The following is a 20576-nucleotide window of genomic DNA, read 5'->3' as shown; positions in this document are numbered from 1 at the left end:
GAGGCTAGAGTCAAATGACTGGAAGGATGGGGGAAATAATCCTTGGCTTTCCAACATAGTCATCATACAATTGTTGTTGAGCATTGACAGAGTCTACTATTCAAGCAAGCCAGTGTCTTAGGCCATTTTCTCTAGAGAAACAAAACTAGTGAAATTTATATATGTGCATGCATGCGTGTATGTGTGTATACATATATCACATATGTATACATATATGTATATGTGTGTGTGTATAAGAGAGAGAGATTTATACCAATGGAATTGTTCCCACAATTGTAGAAAAAAGTGAATTCCAAGTTCACGGGTCAGACGTTAGGATGAGGGCTTCTCCTGACTCATGTAAGTGCCAGACTGTTGAACCCAAGAATGGCAGGAAGACAACATGCTTCTGGCTGCAGAGGTAAATGAACTCAAGGTCGATAGGAAAGATGGCAGGCTGCTGAAGATTCTCAGGATTAGCAGGTTGTTGGCTTAAGTTTAAAAAATTGGAGGACAAGAAGTCAGATGCAAAATCTAGACTCAGTAAAAAGCAAGCAAGCTTTTCCACAGCATCTACTTATGTAGAAAGCAGGCCTTAGCCTAGAGGAGACATCATTATGTGTGGTTACTAGGTCTTAACTGCCAAACCTCTGAAAATCCTGACCCAACCAAGTAGGCAAAAAACCTGAACTGCAACACCGTGTATTATTATGATTATTAACTTTTATATTTAAGGGGGCCTGCATGCTCTGGTTCGCCAAAGTATCTACCATATCGTCTTACACTGAAACTGCTTAGGCTACTAGTTTAGATTCTGAAGATATTTGGGGTTGTAGTTTATGCTACAAAATGAACTTAGATTACATTTTAAAATTCCAAGGGCGTGAGGAAATTTATTAAAGTAAATTAACCCATACAACAGAGCTACAAAGTTGATTTTACTAGAAAGGATAAGGTAAGTAGTGCAAGAGTTAACAAATTACAAACACGCAGGCCTTTTGGTTCTCAACTTTTTCTTTTTTTGGATGGTCTAAGAAGTTAAAAGTTTTGTTTTGTTTTGTTTCACTTTTGTTCAAAAATATTGTGCACTCCACCACCAACCTAAAGGTTAGCGGTTTACTGCCACCTCGTGGCACTGCAGAAGGACTGCAAGACCGTCTGTAGAGAGAATAGCTAAGAAAACCCTGCGGGGCTGTGTTTTAGTCTGTAACAAATGGAGTCAGTCACCCTGAGATGGAATTGATTGGATAGCAACAAGCTGGGTCTTAAAAACCAAAACAGGGAAAAGGAAAATGATACAACAGAGACCATAGAACAGAACTTAAAATATCTGACCCTTCCTGGGAAAGCCAGCCCTGCCCTAATGCAAGTGAGTAGAACAGCACTTAGACCGCCCAGGGAAATGAAACCTAAGCAAATTTTATGAATAGTAATGCATATCTCAGTGTTCTCTACTCAGGACTTTGCCTAACACTGTTCTTAAAAAAAAAGAAAGGAAGGAATAAAAAGAGAAAACTTTTGTTGTGAATTAGGTGACATTTTAGAAATTAGATCACCATTTTTGCATTATTCAACAATTTATCAAACCTCAGAATGTATTTCCCTGTTTCCATTATTCTTCCCTCTCCATTTACCTTTTGTTGGATATTATCTTCTACTTCAAACATGAACACTGTCTACCTTTGTACTTGGCACACGGTAAGGAAATAAGGACTTACTATTTCCATTGTTATTATTAGGGAACAGGAAACGTGACTATAAGCACACGTAATTTGGTGGTGACACTAACCCAGTGAGGAGAGAGAAACAACGGTTGGCCTAAAGCCTTAGTGCAAACGAAAGAGTGGATGTATCCAGGGGGCGGGAAGAGAAAGGAAATAAATCACTTTGTGAGTGGGAGGGTGACCAGTAATAGTAAAGGACATTAAAGAGGCCTATAGACTCAGTGATTAAACACTGAGCTATTAGAAAAGTTGGCAGTTCAAATACACCTGGAGGTGCCGTGAGAAGACTATCTGTGTCCGAAAGGCTGTGGGCACTGGAAACCCGCTGGATAATATTTACTCTGACACAAATGCAGTTGCCAAGGTTTGGCATCAACGCAACGGCTTTTTTTGTTTTACAGTTTATTGCCACTTCTTCCACATATGACCCAACTCAACAGTTTAGCCATGGTACGGAGAGTTGTATCGTCATTGCCAAGTTTAACTTTAGCACATTTTCTTCTTCCTTGTACTCCTTATTAGTGTAATTATTATTATTTTTTACCTGTGAGAAAAATATACACAAAACATTTTCCAATTCAATACCTCTACATGCATGTTTCAGTGCCACTGATCATACTATGTCATGAAACCATTATTGATATACTTTTCCCAATTATTCCACCACCAGTAACAAACTTACCGCTCCGCAGCACCTCTCCCTCCGTCACCAATGGTAGCCGGTTGATCAACTTTGGTTTATTTTTTATAGTAAGTTTCTTGATATAAAATTCATATATCATATACTCCCATTGTGAAATCATTTTTAAGAAGAGCGGTCTATCCATCATCGCAATCAGGTCTAGTGATCCGGCTCCTCTCCTGCATTCATTGCTCGCTCCTCCATCCCCCTAACTCTCCCCACCCCCATCCTGGAGCAACCCTTGCTGGATTATTGTATCTATTCATCTATGCCTTCTGTGTTTCATGAACTTGGAAACCTAGCATAAACAAGAAAAAGCAAAATAAGGCGGAAAGAATAAAATAATAATACAAAGATTAAAATAAAAGGGTAAAAAGACCAAGAACAGTATTAAAACCATAGAAATGAAATTTCTGACATTGAACAACCTAGATCAAATTTAGATTGGGTCAAGAGGAAAGTCAACTGGCCAACCAACGTAATATACTGTCGTTTGATCCATCATAATTAAGTTTCCAATAGTCTCCAATAGTAAACCTGTTGGAGTCCCTCACCTGTGCCCAGAGGGGACCTGCCAGAGGCTTTATCTGACTAGATGCTCTGCAGATGGATTTGGGGCTCCCACTGTCCTCCATAGCCTTCCACAAATTGGGTGTTCACAATTTAAGCTCTGATACTCTTTCCTTTCATCATAGTTGGATTTTGTTATTGTCATCTTTGGATCGCACAGGCTAGTGTGCTTCTTCCGTGCGAACTTAGTTGAAACCCCACTTAGATGGCTGATTGTTTGAATATAAGCCTTTAAGACCCCAGAGACTATTCCAATTCAGAGCTGGCCACATCTGCTTTCTTCACCACACTTTGCTGGAGCACCCTTATATTAAGTGAGCTTTTCTTTACGGGGAGGATTGAGCAGGGCTATTTTATAAGAACTGAAAAATTTTGGATTGGGGACAGAATTAAGTGTGAGCCCAGAATCCATCTGCTTGTCCCGGGTTATGAATGACTCTAGTTTACTATGGGGATCATATTATGACAAAAACAAGAACAACAAACAAAGAAAACAAACAACAAAGACAGAACCAAAAAGTAGAAACAAAAATTAACACAAACCAAAAAGGAAAACATTGTCAATCATCCCCTGTAGCATAAGGTGGTTACATTGATAACATCAATAAATTATCCAATGTCATAGAGGTTGAGGTACTGTTGATATGAGGTTATGTGAGTATAGTCCAACTTTGAGCTGCAGTCCAAGAGATGCTGCTTTGTGTAGATTGGTTTCTTAATTGATTGGGCTCTTTTTACATTCAGCACGGGGATTGGTGCTAGGGAAAATTTTCCAGTATTATTTCTTACAAGGGAAAATCCTTGCCTATCAGATTAATACCTGTCATATTAATAAAAGGGGTCCATGTAGGTATAAAAGATATGGTGGATCTGGGTCCCCTTTCAGTGGATGCCCATTAAACCGGTGGTCCCAGCCAAGGTCCAATGACTGCCCTTTCCACAGTCTTGGAGTGGTCATCTTTAGCTTCCTCTGCCGTCAGGGAGTTGCAGTCCTAAATGCAAGGGCTACAGGTAGTTTGGGGTGGGACCTAGTTCATTCCTTCAGGTTCCCTGTTGAGTACTTCTGGTGTGGCCCTTGGGGAAGGCCACATTCCCTGAAAGACCAGCATCTCAGGTCATGTTCTCAGCCCATGGTGTGGTTCACTAAGGGTTGGGTAGAAAATTATTCAAGGTGTCTATCTAGGACTTTCCACCAGTTTTGTTCTCACCTTAGGTTCTTAGAGTTATTATTTAGTAAGCATTCCCAATGTGAGGCTGCGCCTCCCCATTTATCCACAACACCCAGCAACGGAAACATGAGTGTTTCCTCTGAAATGTAGATGCTACCCTCCCTGGTTTTAACTGGATTTTCCTGTAAGTGCCTCATCTCATTTCTGTGGAGGGCCAGTTGATAGGTCAACGGTCTCATTGTTGGGTCTCATTGTTGGGTGGTCTTCTCCCTGTTCCCCCTTCTTGAAGGAGTGACTCCAACCGATGGGCAGTCTCCTCCTTTAAGGGGGTTATTCTGAAGTGTTCATTCAGGGAGTGACAGGACGCAGGATCGGTAGCCACACTTTCTGCCCCCTTTCAATACCATTTTAATGGAAATGAGTAATGCCCAAATAAATTTCAAAAGGAATGCTTAATGAGCATTTGCTATGGGAGCAGTACACACACTTTCCAAATATAAACTTAGTCACATTGTTGGCCCTCTTAAGCCTCTATTTCCTCCTTTATAATTATCATCACCTCAAAATATTGGTGAATTCATTAAATTAAATTAAATTAAATTAAATGCCTAGCAGGCCAGGAGCATAAAAAGTTTGTGGAAAGTTTCTATTATCTTTTAATTCCATTTCCTCACAAACCTCTGTGGAGTTTCTCATACTGTACTATGGACACATCAGTTTCTTCCTCCAAAAAGGAACTCTGGTGAAGTGCCGTGTATACTTGAGTAGAAGCCGACCGGAATATCAGCCGAGGTACCTGATTTTACCACAAAAACTGCACAACAAATGTGCTTAAAAACGTGGCTTATACACAAGTCTATACGGTAGTTGGTTAGTTGTTGGTGAAGTAGTTGCTCTCAGGGAGACCGGTGACAGCTGGCTCTACCTCAGAAACCCCAAAGGCGGTTCTCTTCTGTCCTGTAGGTTTGCAGTGGATCCAAATAGACTCCGTGGCAGTGGGTTTGTTCTGTTTTTCTTCCTGAAATAAGATGAGATAAAATTTCAGTGGTATTTTATCCATTTCTCCATACCAAGAAAAGTCCATCTAAATGATGAAGACAGACTTCTGGAGGGGGGAGTCCATGTTCATCTCCGATTCCTGCTATGAGTCGCCTTCAAATACATTCTGACTCAGGCCAAGTGCAGTGTAACTCTGTTCCACAGGACTTTCACGGGTGTGCCCTTTGGAAAACAGAACACTGGGCTTTCCTTCCAAGTTGTCTCTGGGTGGGTTCGAACTATGAATCTTTTGGCCAGTCACCCAATATTCAACCATTTACATCATTCAAAGACTCCTTCTTGGATCCTTAATGCTTTCAGATGATAGGTTCTTTGAAATGAAAGAAAGCATGAATGGAGAGAAAGTAAAGAATGGATATAATGTGAAAGGAAGGAAACATTATCAAAAAATGTGAATAAATTGTCTTCAGAAAGAACTCATCTCAAAAAGAATATGACAGGTTATTTAAGAAAAAATTTTGATGTGAGTTAAATTATTCATATATTTTGAATTTGAAAACTAGAGCAAGGTAAAGTGATTCAATGATTTTCAAAATTTCCTAAGTGGATATATTTGGAATTTAATCCACCTATCCCTGGTGACACATCAGTTCGTCTCAGCTTCGTGTGCAATGTGTACCAGGAATTGCAAAGGTAAGCCATCGTTCTAGTTCATACATGCCCTAGGTTTATTATAAACACTGTAACCAGTGGGTGACTGCAGATAAGATTTTTCAGCAACACACTGTCTTAGTCTCATTAAAGTACCTTCAGAAAACAATCCAATCAAAACAGTGACTTTTGAGGGGATTTGCTGGACCAATTAAATTCAAGACTGAGAAGTCATCTCAGAAGGATGTAGAAGCTATTATTTGGGATTGTCCAGGGATATTCTTGATACACTCTCCCAAAAGACACAGGGTGATCACAGAGGCTTATTAGGAAGAAATTTTAAGAAAATAAAAGACTGCATTGGAGGGGAAAAAAAAGACTAGGAGAGTTATTCCAAGAATTTTTTTTCCTATCATGACAATGCACCTGTGGTACCTAACTCCATCCAACATGATCTTGCCCCTTCAACCTTTAGACTTCTTGTTGCTTCCCAAGCTAAAACAGCATGTAGGAGGAACACAATTTGAGTCCCTTGATATCAGCACTGCCATTCTGAGATATTATAAATTGATGCACATAAAACCTGTTGGGAAAGGTTAGAGGGATGGAAACACCATGTTCAGAAGTGGATAGACCTAGTTGGAGGATATATTAAAAAACATCACTTCACATTTTGATACTTTCGCTTAATGAAAATTTCTATGATCCCAAGCAATACTTTAAAAAAGCATCTTCCTGTATAATGAAAATGAATTACCGTTGCATCTATTCTGACTCATGCAGAGTGTGTCGGAGTATAACATACTCCATAGTGTTTTCAGTGGTGATTTCCAAAGTAGATCAGGCTTCTTTACAACATATATTCTGGCTGTACTCAAATTTCCAATCATTCCTTTAGCATCTGAGTGCATTCACCTTTTGCACCAACCAATGATTCCAGTGGGTAATTAAATAATAGGATAATAAGAGCAAAAAATATATGAGTGATATCATCTGTATTGCAAGTTTAATTATGTTTCCATTTACTTCCATTTCAATGCTTAATTGAAGGAAAAAAAGAGTGGAGTTTCAGCTAACAATATTATGACTACAATAATATATTAATAAACATATAAATGAATATACATATGTCAAATAAATACTATATACTAATTATGTCCACAAGAGTTTTATTATTTCAATTATTGGCAATATGACCCACCATTTTTCTTACAGATAAGAGCTTAAGAAGGATTAGTCTCAAGAATAACAATTTTCATGTGGAAACCTAAATACACATGCTATTACATGTAACCTGGGGTTGGTGGATACAAACAGTGGATTACAAATTGGATAACTAAAGTAGAGGCTCCTTCCCTTTCCACTCACTTCCCAATCCTGCTTTACAAAATATCTAATACAAAAAAACTTTCTATAATTTTTCCATAATATGTGAATATATTAAATTCCATGAATTTGGTCAAAATGTACTGATTTTCTTTCCTTTCCAAGACTTTACATTGGAAACGGTTACAGTAAGAGCAATGAAAATTAGGACCTCATCTCATCTTGCCCCAGGACAGTGAGTTATGTCTCTGAACCTCAGTTTCCTTCTTTATAAAATACCCATCTTCATAAAATCAGTTCCAACGCACGGTGACCCAAAGAAGAGGGTGAAAAAGGTGGAAGGATAGGTTCCTGTAGGAGGCGGTTTGGTCAGAGCACACTAAGAAAAACTCTCCCGATATGTTCTTCCTTACCGAATTCAGATTTGTTTCCCCATTTTGTTTTCACAAAGTCTATGTCAAAGGTGACAAACAGTTTGCATTTCACTCAGACCTTCTCTGGAAGTTCTTGAGGGGTTTAAGTGCTTAAAGTGCACAAACACAGCCTCCACATCTGCTCTAGGTATGCCATAAAAATGAGCCATGTTAGTTCAATGAACCGTTAGAAAAATATTCCTTGAATCAAAGGAAGTAGCCATATTCATGACCTTGATCACAATCCTGAAGATCACTGTGGTTGCTAGCATTAGCTTTCAGATACACAGTCCAAAAGGGTAGCTTACATTAAAAGTGATTGCTACCATTTTATTAAATGTGTATATCTGAAAATTAGGAATGATTTCCAGATTAACCGCTCTGTTCGTATCACTTTCAAATTGTTCGCGTTTAGACCACGTTACATGGAGTGGGTGAATGTGACTGACAGACGTGCTATTTTAGCATTTTCAGTCAGTTCTACCCTGAATTGCATGAGGCGAACAGATTTTTTAAAAATCAATTATCGTCCCAAGAACTATGCCTTGTAGTCCTCAATTAGGACCAACGTTGCTTTTAAAAAATAATATTTGAGAATCAAAGCTTTCTTTATTTGGATGAATTATACAATTTGACCCTAATGAATTTTCAAGTGAAAATAACTAAGACCATGGAGACAGTTTGCTGACATTTTCAGAGATAGGTGAAAGAAAAAGAGAAATAGCCACATGAAAAAGGATACCTAAACAATATTTTGAAAACTGTATATTGTTTTTATGTCATATTTCTCCTATTGTTGGAACTCATGTTTCTGTTTCCCACCAGAGAACCAAAGTCTAGCCAGTGCCTTACGTAGAGGGGGTACTCAATAAATATCTGTTAAATGGATGAAGGGGTACTTTAATGAGCTGCTTTCATGCAGCACGTGACCACTTAAAGTATCAAGGCAGTGTAGTAAAACCCAGGATTTTCATTGGGCTGCATTGAGCTCGACATAGATGAGCTTTAGGATGGATTGGTGTGTACCAGAAGTCCGTTCAGACTCATAGGAACCCTCTCCAGAGTCAGCCGAGCACCGTCCCATAGGGTTTCCTAGTCTGTAGTGTATGAGAGCAAATCACCAGGTCTTTGTTTCTGCTGAGCACAAAGCGGGTTCAATCTGCCAGAACGGTAAATAATGGATTTTTCTTTTAATGTACTACAAGCAACAGTTTATATTCCCAGACTGCTACTTTAATGACAAAATCCCTCCTATATTATCAACGCTTTTTTTTCTCAATCCAAACTCGAATCTAACTTCCTGTCATTAAGTCAATGCTAACTCGCAGGACAGGGTTGAACTGTGCACTGTGACTTTCTGAGACGGTTTACTGGAGTAGAAAGCCCATCCTGTTTCGATCTAAAAGGGCTCACATATTTAAGAGCTGTCGCCCTCTTCATGTGGAATCATAAAATCCAAGGAAGAAATCAAATGTTTGCCAATGCTGGTCCAATTAATCGGGTGGTGATGACCTTTTAAACCTGGGACACGGGTGACTCCTTACAGACCCCGCTGGGTTCCCCTATAATGTCTTCTCTTGCAGTTGTACCTGATGCTTTTATGAGTTTTCATTTGAATTCACTGGGGAATCGGGCGATTCTGCTTTAGTTTCTTGGCCAGTTATCTCTGAATCCTCAAAGTCTCATGAGAAGGCACTGCAAAAATGCAAGAGAACCACACAGGATGGTGGAGAAACGGAGAGTTATTATGGATGCTTTCTAACTCCCTGAATATTATTCAATATATCAAATAAGATAAAAGAAAAGTATTAAATAGAGGCAAAATCTTTTAATAATATACCATTCTAGTTAATTTGGAATAACTTTAATTATCAAGAAGAATTGACCTCTAAGTGGTCAATTCCATTTGTCAAAGAAAGATTCCATTTTTAGGGACTGAAGATGAAGATTAGTGTTGATTTGGGAGGGAATTAATGATACACTCAGCATTTGTACCACACATGCCAGATACCTTCATGCTGCATATGGACACCTTTCTTTTTCTTATCCTCCTCTTCCTCCTCCTCCTCCTCTATTCTTTCATACACACTGTCCAGTTTGACAAGGTTCAATTCTCTGCATCCACAGACATGAAGTTTTATTTCTATGTCCTTATACCATAATCTATAAACCATTTTCTCCCAGACAGTATCTTGCAAAGCGTGAAAGAGAGCAGGGTCCCTGGTTATGCTACTAACTGGCTTCTGAAGGCATTTTGCTGTTGTTGTTTGAGCAATGAAGAAGTAGAGTAAGACCAAGGATGCTTCATCATTTGTTTCTTATGTTCCATGAATTGCCAGGTCAATTAATCTCAGCGGAACCAAAAGAAAACCTTCTTGAATACAATATTTACACAACAATGAACCTCCTATTTTTATAAGTATTTTATGGGTTAAGCAGTTGCAAGAGTATTACATGGTTAGATATTGCTAAGATTTCTAAGCATGCATAAACAGTAAATTTTGAACCTGGTTATCATTCTGTTAGCATATTTTATTTCACAATAATCCCCACACACAAAAACCCATTTAATGATATAACTGTTATGTGGGGGAAGAATTTTAAAAATTAAGAGTGCAGTCCATAACAAGAAGTCTCAAGCTGTCATGAAGATGGAATTTAAATAATACAACAGAAAAGAAAAACAATGAGTGTATCGGCATATTCTCCCCCTCTCCTCAAACTATTTTGACAGAAGTCTGCATGTCTTAACATGTCAACCTTGACCCTTCTCTTCATTAAATTCTCTCCTGTCTCACCAGAAATGTCTTGCAAATATAAATCATCAAATACCTCCCTTGTTTACAACTCTTGCATGAATTCTTAACAGTCTTCAAAAGTCTCAATGGGCCTCCTTATTTTTTTATTATTTTTCCCTTAAAACAATCAGATAATTCTCTGCTACCTCCCCTCTCTCTCTCTCAGCTATGACCACACTGAATCTTAAACTACTTTGTCTTCTGTACTGTCTTGTTCATCTAGAATCTTCTCTCCCCAACCCTCACTATCTAACTGCATTTGACTCATCTTTCATGTCTCTGATCAAATGTAACTTACTCAGAAGTTGTACTCAGAAGTTGCCCTTCCTCTTTATGGTTTCTAAGAATTGTTTGTCTGTTTATTTCTTGTCTGTTTCCATTTGATGAATTATATTTTCATTGTGGAGGTTTCAAGTGGTGCACGGGTTTATTGGGCTACAGACGCGTTCTCATGAAGCCAATCTGTGGCCTTCAGAGTTTGCTGTCACCGCGTCTTTTAATTCTGGCCCCAGTTCAAGACCTCCTACCGCTCCTTGAGAGAAAGATGGAGGGAGGGCATTCTACTTGCCTAAAGAGTTACAACTAGGACACCCCAAGAGCAGTTTAGGATCCGTCTTTTAAGATTGCTATGAGTCCGCATCAGCTCAACGGCAAGGAGTTTGGCCTTTGTTTGTTAGTGGTTCCCTTTTACCCTGTTTCTCACAGCCAGATCTCTCTTGTCACCTGACCTCTCAATAATTGTAATCCCTAACTACCTCTCCCTCTAACCATAGGCCCTCAGCGTTTCCCACGATAAGACCCATTACTCTTTTATAATTAATTCCTTATCCAGCTAGAGGTACTTTTTGTCCCTCCTGGCATGCTTCATATGTAAACTCATGAACAAATACCCCCCTTTGGAAAAAAGCAGAATAGAATTTCAAATCCTCATGAAATCCAAAATTTTTGGAGCCATTGAGCCTTGATGAACCCCCAAAAAGTTTTGTTCTGAGATAATCATTATACCTTATATCACTAGACCTTAAACCAAAAGTACTCTTTCCGGTCTTCTTTAATGTAGAAAGTAGCCTAGCTTGATTCAAGGTGGTTGCCTTGAATGCTGTGCTGTTTTCAAGAAGTATCCAGGTATCATCTGTGGCGAACTTTGAGTGCAGGGTTAAGGCAGCTCTTCCGATGGAAGTTGTGCTACCTAATTAAATGTTCTCTAGAGGCATTTGTAGACTCCCTGGGTAGCTTCAATGATTAGACTCTTGACTACTGGTCAGAAGGTTGGTGGTTTGAACCCCCTCAAAGACACCTCAGAAAGTAGACCTGGAAGTCTGCGGTTGAAGTGCCCCAGCCTTGGAAGCGGTTGGAGCACTACTGCTCCGCGCACACAGGGGACGCCAGGACTCGGAGTCAGCTCCACAGCAAGGGAGCAGAAGCGTTTGCCCACACAGTAGGAGCGGTTCTGTTTGCTCCTGTGTTCCTACTCAGTTCTTCAGAAAGCTATTTTTTCCCCTTAGAAAATGATTTTAATATCCTTTTAGATTTGCTAGCACACAGTGCTGCTACTTTTATTGAAGGATGCTTTCATGCTTTCAGGCATATATATGAGGTGGAAAGGGCTGTCGAAACAGAATCTTGTACAGATCTAAAAGCCACATGGACTCTTTAAGGTACTACTGGCACCTGAATTCTCTCATCACAGGCTTCTCCTGGGTCTCATTTATACTTCCTTCACACTCTACTGCAGGTGCGGGTATTTGAATCAAAGGCACCAGCGCTTTGGGCCTTCCTTACCAGCACTTCTCCTCACCTCATTGCTTTCCCCTCTCTTATGGGAAAAGTATCTCTTTCATGCGAGAAAGATGGAAGGTCACAAAATCTGAGACTCCTTAGACAATGTCTAATGGCCATTAGGATATTGAACACACCTGCAGTACCATTCATTTGGCATAATGCTAAATAAGTTCAGCAGATGTGGTAGTATACGTACATACACACACATATACTTATTCGTTCTGTCTGTAATACTGTAATGCTAGTGAATGAGCACATTATTCCAAGGGAATAGTAAATAACAATTGATTTCTAATTGTTCTTCAATTACAGCTTGGGCAGAGTAAGGAATCTAGCATAAGGAGCTCAGAAGATTTCCAGTTAAATAATTTCAATAATTCTCCAAGACAATATCAGGTAAGCATGGCATTAAAAAAATAAGCCCAGCTATTTATAGTTTTTACATTTTCAAATTGTGCGATTCTTAAAATAAATTTGTAGAAATTTTCTGTGTCCCAACATCATTTTCAATCACTAAGTATTTATTGAGCGGAGACCATGTGTGAGGGACTCGGATGGTGCCAAAGACAGAGCAGTAAAGAAGACCAGGTACTGCCACATGGAGCCCACAGGAAGCCCACATGCTCATTGTAACACGTCCCACCTCACAGAAACAGCACGAAGAAAACAATTAAATGTACCTCCTGTCTCACCACTGAGCAATAAAAACAGTTACTTTGGGTGGATTATATGTTTGTGGTGTATACGAATTGAAAGCACCTACGAGGAAAAGTCTGGTGATCGACTTCTATTTTTTAAAACAGCTCTCTTGCTGTATAGTTCATACATCGTACAACTCAGCAGTTTGGTCACATTAAAAAGAATCATAGTCATCACCACACTCCACTTTAGGACAGTGTGCTCAGTGCTCTTAGCTTCCCATTCCCAGCCATTCAGAACTCTATGAAGCATCGCCCTACTCTGAAACACTCACGGTTGCCACTTGTTAGAATCAACTCAATGATGACTCATTTGCTATCGAAAAAATGCAACATATATGTTAAATATTATATATGTGTGGTTTATATTTAGAGATAGTACTTATATAATGAGTAATAGTGTTGTAGCCTGTATTTTTAACTCCACCAAAATGTATTATTTTAAATTCATGTTAATATTCTTTTGTATAAATATATTATAATTAACATATGATCATTAAAAAGGAGCCCTTGTGGCATAATGGATTACATGCTGGGATGCTAACGCTAAGGTCAGCAGTTCAAAACCACAAACCTTTCCACAGAAGACAGGACTTCCCACTCCTGTAAAGAGTTACAGTCTTTGAAACTCACAGGGGCAGTTCTACCCTGTCTTACAGGGTCATTATGAGTCAGCATTCACTTGATAGCAATGAGGGTTACGATAGTTAAAATAATCTATTAATGGATATCACAGGTTTTTTAACTATGATAAGTAATATGGCAATGAATGTAATTGTCCAACTATCCACTTCTAGCCATAGACGAAGTTTTTAGAAGTAGAATCTTATTATCCACAATTTAATTTTAAGTTTTAGATGGTAAATTGAGTTTAGTTTTATATCCATCCATAACCTCCTGTGTATATGGTGGGACTTTTCTTTATCATGGAAAGTACAGGTGATTCTCATTATTCAAGTAGTCATAGTCTCTGATGTTACTGTAAACTTTATTAATAAATTCGGGACCTTTGCTCTAGGGCAGGGCTGGCAAGCTGACTTCTAAGTCATAGGCCGCCCTTCCGGTATGTACACGTGACTCTGAAGTGAGACTGAAAGTGAAAATCAAACTATCATAGTTTCACTTATAACACGTTTAAAGGCTCGTGTTCAGATAATGGTGATTTCATTTGTTTGTAAAAATAAATGTGCGGTTCTTGAACACTTTTTAATTGTTGTGAGGGACAGGATTGGCTTGTCTGTCTCAAGTGTTTCCTGAGCCCTGCTCCAGAGAAAGCAGTTTAGGCTCTAGACATATTTTCATCAACCTATCAATATGTAACCTCGTCTTCTGTATGTTTCTGCTTGAAGACATTCTACTGACTGCATATTGTTGGTTCGCTAACATTGAGTTCATAGCCTGTAGCTTATGCCTGAACAAAGCTTAACTAGCACATGCTACTGTTTTGTCTGGAAGGCTTATATCTTAGTTAAACAGATATACCATAAGTGAATGGCTTTCACCAACAGAAAGTTGTTCTGTCACAGTTTCAGAGGTAGAAATCCAAATGCCCATTTCTGGCAAAGGAAAAGTCTTACTCTCTGTGCCGGCTCACAGCGTAGGAGGAAAGCCCTTGGCTCCTTCCAGCATCTATGGGCTAGATGCTCCTCAGCTACCTTCATGTGCCGTGTGTCTTGGCAGCAACATTCTCCTACCCAAGAGGTTCTCAGCACAAGGACTTGGGGTCCAAAGGACGCTTTCTGCTCCCAGCTTTTCTCTGTTCGTGATACTGAGGCCCCGTCACCTGCTGCCTTCTCTCTCCGTATTTCTTGTGAAATAAAAAGGATGCAGACCACACTCCAAGGAGACTCCACTTACGTCCCATCAGGGCCGTGACTTAAGTAAGGGTACTGCACTCCACCGTAATCCCCTTACTAGTGACTGACTGATTACATCTTATCACATGTTGTGGGAAGATTCCATTATTGCATAGCTGTTAATTTACATCACTTCATCACTGCCCAAACACAGAATCATAGCTCTGTCAAGTAGCCTCTTACTTAGGGGCAATACAGTTCGGTACATTGCTGTGTGCCATAGCTCGCTTGCATTTAGGAACTCCAAATAACACTCCAGGACTATATTTGGGGCCATTTTAGACAGAAATGTCAGCAACAAAAAGAACAAAGACGCACAACAGGTGACACGACGTGACCGGCAAAATGATCCTCATCTTCAGTTTGAGACTGAAACCAGACGAATTCCTGTTACTGTATACAACTTCCACTGGAAATGTGCACATAGGGCCACTCAGAATGTTGGCCGCTGTGCTTGGCTGGAGAGGCAGAATTAAAACCAGTCTTCTGCCAAACCATATCAACTCCTCATAAAAGTAGAAGAGAAGAAACCCGTTTTATTATTGAATCCATGTTAACCCAGAACATGGTGTACGTCACCGGTCGTTTCATCATTTTGTACAAGAAATCCATGTAACCCATTTCATCTATGTTCTCTAGGTAAATCATTACTGCTGTGGTTAGCTGCCACCTAGTTGAGCCCACTCCTCTACTCATGGACAACAGCCCACAGCCCCACCCGGTCCTGCACCAGCCCCAGGCTCAGTTGCAGAATAGACCATAGTGATCCACTGAGTTCTACTGGCTAATTTTTGGAAGTAGACCACCAGTCATTTTGTCCTAGTCTCTTAGTCTGGAAACTCCACTAAAACCTGTTCAGTATCATAGCAACCCTCTCAGAGGGATAATGGCTGCCTATGAGGTGCAATGACCAGTTTTGTCACCGAGCCACCACTACACCCAAAAATAATTACTAGTGAACCAGAGACTCTTGATATAAATTAGAAAGATGTGAATGGGTTCGGGGCTCGAACTAAATTCTAGCCCCAATCTTAGAAAAAATGAGTTCTTGTGAGACAGTCCTGCTCGATGCTCACCCTCATGAAAAGATCACTGAAGAGGTGGTGAAGAAAACAGACGGTGCCAACTATCCAAAAAGAAGAGCATCTGGGGTCTTAAAGGTTCATCTTAAAACCAGCAGACCTCTAAATGAGGTGACAACTAAGTACACATGGAAGCAAGATGCTTGTTCCTCTAAGCTTTAAAAGGAAATTTTAATTGTGTAAAATCAACCCCCTTACATTTTCCAGTTTGGTGTACTTCTGCTTTGGAAGCAATTTCATAGTCAATAAACCTTGTTTGCTCTCATTGACTCATTGATCTTTTTTCCACCTAACACACGGAAGTAAAACTGAGATGGACTTCTCCTTTCTCTCTAGAAAATAATGAAGAGGCTCATTAAAAGATATGTGCTGAAAGCCCAGGTTGATAAGGAGAGCGATGAAGTGAATGAAGGTGAGTTGAACCCAGGGACAAGTGAGCCTGCCTCTGAGGGAGAGCCAGATCCTCAGGCTCCAAACAGCTGAAGGACATCTAGAGAGATGGGCGTGGAAGGGGGAGGGAAGAAAGGATGACATCACTAATCCCGGAGTTGAGGGCAGCTGTCACTTGCTAGACAAATAACAATTGTTTGGGTAGGATGAAGATGCAGTTGAGGAGACAAGGCACTAACGGCTCCACCATGCAACATTCTCCACTGACCTTCCCTTTCAAGTACTTGGGGAGGGCTTCTGTTATAATATTTTCATTTCCTGATACAGCTCATTGAGAAAATGGAAAACTACTTCTTTAGGAAGCGATGTCCATTGAAAAATTTCCAAATATCGATATGTGCGCTTTAAGGGGTATTTTCAACCTATCCCAGGACTACTAGTTTCTATGCATTATGTATTTATAACTGTCTTATCACTCTTATTTTTTAAAGGAGAACTAAAGGAAATTAAACAAGATATCTCAAGCCTGCGCTACGAACTTCTTGAAGAAAAATCTCAGAATACAGAAGACTTAGCAGAACTTATTAGAAAACTTGGGGAGAAACTCTCAGTGGAACCACATCAAGAAGAAAGCAATAGATAATGAACGCAGAGACTTCCCTAGACAGTCATATTTATTTGTCCACTTAAGGCCACATTACTTTCTGATTTATTTTTTTAAGTGCCAGTGTGCTCTCCTTTTCATTAAGATAGCGATCATTCTATCACAGTGAACGGAGGTTTTTGGTGGTTAAATTGCAAGATTCAGGTGAAGGTTTGCAGATTGTGATGAGAATTGTCACCACCTGTTTGGTGCTTGTTTTCTTCGTGTAACTATTGCGCTGGTGGGACTGCGCTGCAGTCAAGAGCTGAGAAGCTGCTCGGTTGGTGGGAAGCGGATCTAACTTCTCCAGGTGGCACTTTTCTCCGTGAGAAGATGCCACTTCTCCTTGAGAAGATGCCACCACCTCCTCTCTTGGTCCAAGGATTGGAGACTGGTGACTTCCTGTCCTGAAATCTGGCCAAAAAACATTCGCAGGCTCTTCAGAAAATTTTGTTTAATCATCAGCTTTCCTGCTTATCCCTCCAAATAATAGTATTAAAATATATACAAAATGGGCTTACATCTTTCCTAAATTTTCTGAACATAAAAATGTTTCCTCCACTTAACCTCAGACAATGGTCCAGTTATGTGTGTGTGTGTGTGTGTGTGTGTGTGTGTGTATGTGCATGTATGTGCACATGTGCAATAAATGTTTGTCTGAAATGTTTTCAGCTAATGGGGACACACGTAAGCTCTTTGTTAAAATTTTCAATTGTAACTACAACATTACTGAACAAATATGAGCCTTTTCTTGGAGAAGTATCAAAACCACACACACAAAAAAACAATGGAGTTATTTTGGCCCGATCATGGAACAATTTTGTGTCATCTGGCTATTGGAAGGTGTATTTTCACATGCGGCTATGGGATGTAGAAGGGAAAAGTAAAAGCTTAGGAACTTGCAATAACTTTCTGTCCCAGTATGTCTTAACTCCCTCCCAAATATGAATAAAATACAGTTTGTACTCATGAGCCAAGAAGGTGTTATTACTTTCTAATGCTGTTAGGAAATATCTGAAGATTCTAAAAGTGAGTAATTAAGGTTCATGTGTTCAATTGCCCAAAGATTATCAGCATTTCGACGATGCGGGGCATTATCTGGAAGTGCTTCTGTAAATTCCATGAAAGGAGGCTTTGGATGCAGTTTTCAAACTTCATCTTAAAGATAAAAGAAAATCATAGGAAATCAGTGTAGCCCCAATCTTGACTGAGTTTGAATCAAAGAACTGTATGTATCCAGATCAGAAAATGTGACTGAAAAATTTTATTCAGCAATTTTGTACTTGTGGGTGTTGCTTTTTGAAGAGTTAATTAGTGGTACAGAAAAGATCTGTTTTCAAATGTTTTGTGATAATATCTGAATCAGAAATTGTAAAAATCAGCCTCATATCAAATGTACTTTCATAAAATTAAAATAACCAAACATTCACACAGTCTGTGTTCTGTGCCATGTAAGAACTTTGCCTTGATGTCAAAGACTGTTCTATGATAGCACATAGACCCAACCCAGACGACTCTAGAAGAGAAGTTCGGGTCCTTGAGTGTCCTTTCAGTTGGATTGACTTGTCAAGTGATGAAGTTTCAGGAGATGCCAAGGCATGACTCTGAGTTCCTCAGTAAATGGCACTACCCTGTAAGTGATGCCTGTCACTAAGTTCAGCGGAGGTGACATCTCCTAATCTCACTTTAAACTGGAAGGTGAAAAAATTTTAAATTCCAACAGGCGCTTAATAAAGACATACTGCTAAATATACCTACTTTCATATGATGAAAGTCTCAAGATTGCTGGATTGAAAGCCTGTATTTATGTCACAGCCTAACATTTGAGTAAGAGGTTTAATGAAATGAGATGTATTTATCCACATCACGCTCTTCATCGTATTTCTCCTTGTGGATAGGATGTTGATGCTTCCGCGAGGCTTAACTCTTAAGAGAAAGCGAGCAGGAGAGCTGGACGGTTTTACTGACCACACAGCTGCTGCAGACGTCCTGTCCTGCCCACTCCTCACTGCAGAGCCACCGCCAACGAATGAAGCGTTTCCAGCTTTGTACACCAATGCCACGTCTTATTCTTTGACGCCCTTAGTACTTTGAAACTGAGGGACTGTACAAATGAAAATTGATTTTACTAGGCATAAAAAACCCAAATCACAGCATCTACTATTATTGGCTAAAACAATTTCCAGAGATTAAGAGGGACAGAAAAGGAGTATCAGAACTCCAAGGATTGGCAACCAAACCGAGGAAGGAGATTTAATACAATTTCAAAAATGTTTTCTGAGTACCTACCCTGTGCCAGGCACCCGGAGATGAGCTTTCCCTGCGTTATCTACATTAACCTAATTTAATTCTTCCCAAAATACCTGATGTGGGTTCTATAACTATCCTTGTTTTAGAAGTGAGAAAACTCTGGCTTTTGGAGGATAAGTCAATTACAAAAAGTGCCAGATATAGATATGAAACCCAGTCCTGCCCCACTACAAAGGTCTCACCTTATGCTTTGTTTTAATTGGCCATATTGCATTGCAATAGATATGAAACCCAGTCCTGCCCCACTACAAAGGTCTCACCTTATGTTTTGTTTTAATTGGCCATATTGCATTGCAATGATCATCTTATATAGTCATGTTTCCAATTTTAGGTGGGACAAGACGAACTGTGCCTGTCGTACATCTGTGTTACATACCATGTGCAGAAAGATATGCTAACATTAATCAAGAAAGGCTATGGGTAAAGAAGAGAGTTAACTACAAGAGGGTTACAAGTCTGAAAGGGGGAGGAGGAAGTGGAAGAGGAGGAGGAGGAAGAAGAGGAGGAGAAAGAGATAAAGATATATTTAGGATTGGGCACACTTTAAGAATGGCCAAGTGCTGGACATGAGTATGCTATACTCTGGGGGCTCTTCAGATAGAAGCAATTAACTCAAAGGTTGTGGCACCATGAGGAGACAGATTCACTCAGAGGCCAATCGTTTGATTTCTCTGGGCAGCCTTTCCTCCCTTCGATAAACTGGATTGACACAATGATGACAACAATGAATACTAACATAACAATTGTGGGGCTGGTGCAGGACTGGGCAGGGCTTCCTTCTGTTATGCATAAGGTTGCTGTGAGTCAGCATGAACTCAATGGCACCCAGCAACAGTACCCTACCCATCTAGGATGATTACACTCACAGAGGGCCTTCCCATGATGTGAATTCTAGAAACCAAACACTCCATTAAAATGCGAATCTATTAGTGTTCTCCTACCAGACTGTTTGTACTGACCAGTCCCCTAATGTAATCATCGCCAGGACCAATTTCTAACTTCATGCCAAAGAAGAGATGAGCCACAGATGGTGTTTCTCCAAGAAACAACTTCTACCATCGCCCACAGCGATTTAGATTTTAAGAAGCAACATGGTGTTTATATCGACTCGGAAGCCTTCTTCCATCCCCTGTGTGTGCATCAGGGATTATGAGAGCTAGGCAGATCAGCTCTGCTGGCTGGTACTGGATGGGAGTTGATCTAGGGTGTGCACTTTGATGTGAGGGGCACAGGCTGAATCAGTGAGGAGGCAGAAACGAACATGAAATCCGGATCCCAACTTCTGTTTTGTATCAGGAGCCCCGTGTGGTCCTCAGTGATGCTTCCAGGTAAATCAAACACTGTGTACAATAAACTGGATGAAAGCTGAAATGTTAGGTGACGGTTGCAATGTTGACACATGGCCTGAGTCCTGACTTGTATGTGAAGACCCGAGGTGACAAGAACAACACAACTCCTTGAAAGGTGAGTGCATCTTTCTTGAGTCGTTTGAAGGGTCACTTGA

General features: G+C 39.9%; 1 protein-coding gene across 1 annotated transcript in view; it reads left to right on the top strand.

Annotated features, from left to right (window-relative positions):
- TRPC6 (transient receptor potential cation channel subfamily C member 6) overlaps nucleotides 1–18198 on the top strand; it is a 72400-nt gene extending 54202 nt beyond the window's left edge. Inside the window, exons 9-11 of the mRNA XM_045297760.1 lie at nucleotides 12406–12489; nucleotides 16066–16141; nucleotides 16611–18198. Coding sequence (XP_045153695.1) covers nucleotides 12406–12489; nucleotides 16066–16141; nucleotides 16611–16762 — 312 coding nt within the window. The 3' untranslated portion in view covers nucleotides 16763–18198. The remainder of the gene's footprint in view (nucleotides 1–12405; nucleotides 12490–16065; nucleotides 16142–16610) is intronic.
- The last annotated feature ends 2378 nt before the right edge of the window (nucleotides 18199–20576 follow it).

Source organism: Echinops telfairi, unplaced genomic scaffold (genome assembly GCF_000313985.2).
Source record: "Echinops telfairi isolate 266 unplaced genomic scaffold, ASM31398v2 ScPeMD7_7421;HRSCAF=8459, whole genome shotgun sequence".
In the NCBI taxonomy this organism is placed as follows: domain Eukaryota; kingdom Metazoa; phylum Chordata; class Mammalia; order Afrosoricida; family Tenrecidae; genus Echinops; species Echinops telfairi.
Note: the sequence above shows the minus strand (reverse complement) of the source record. Positions and strands in the feature narration are given on the sequence as shown.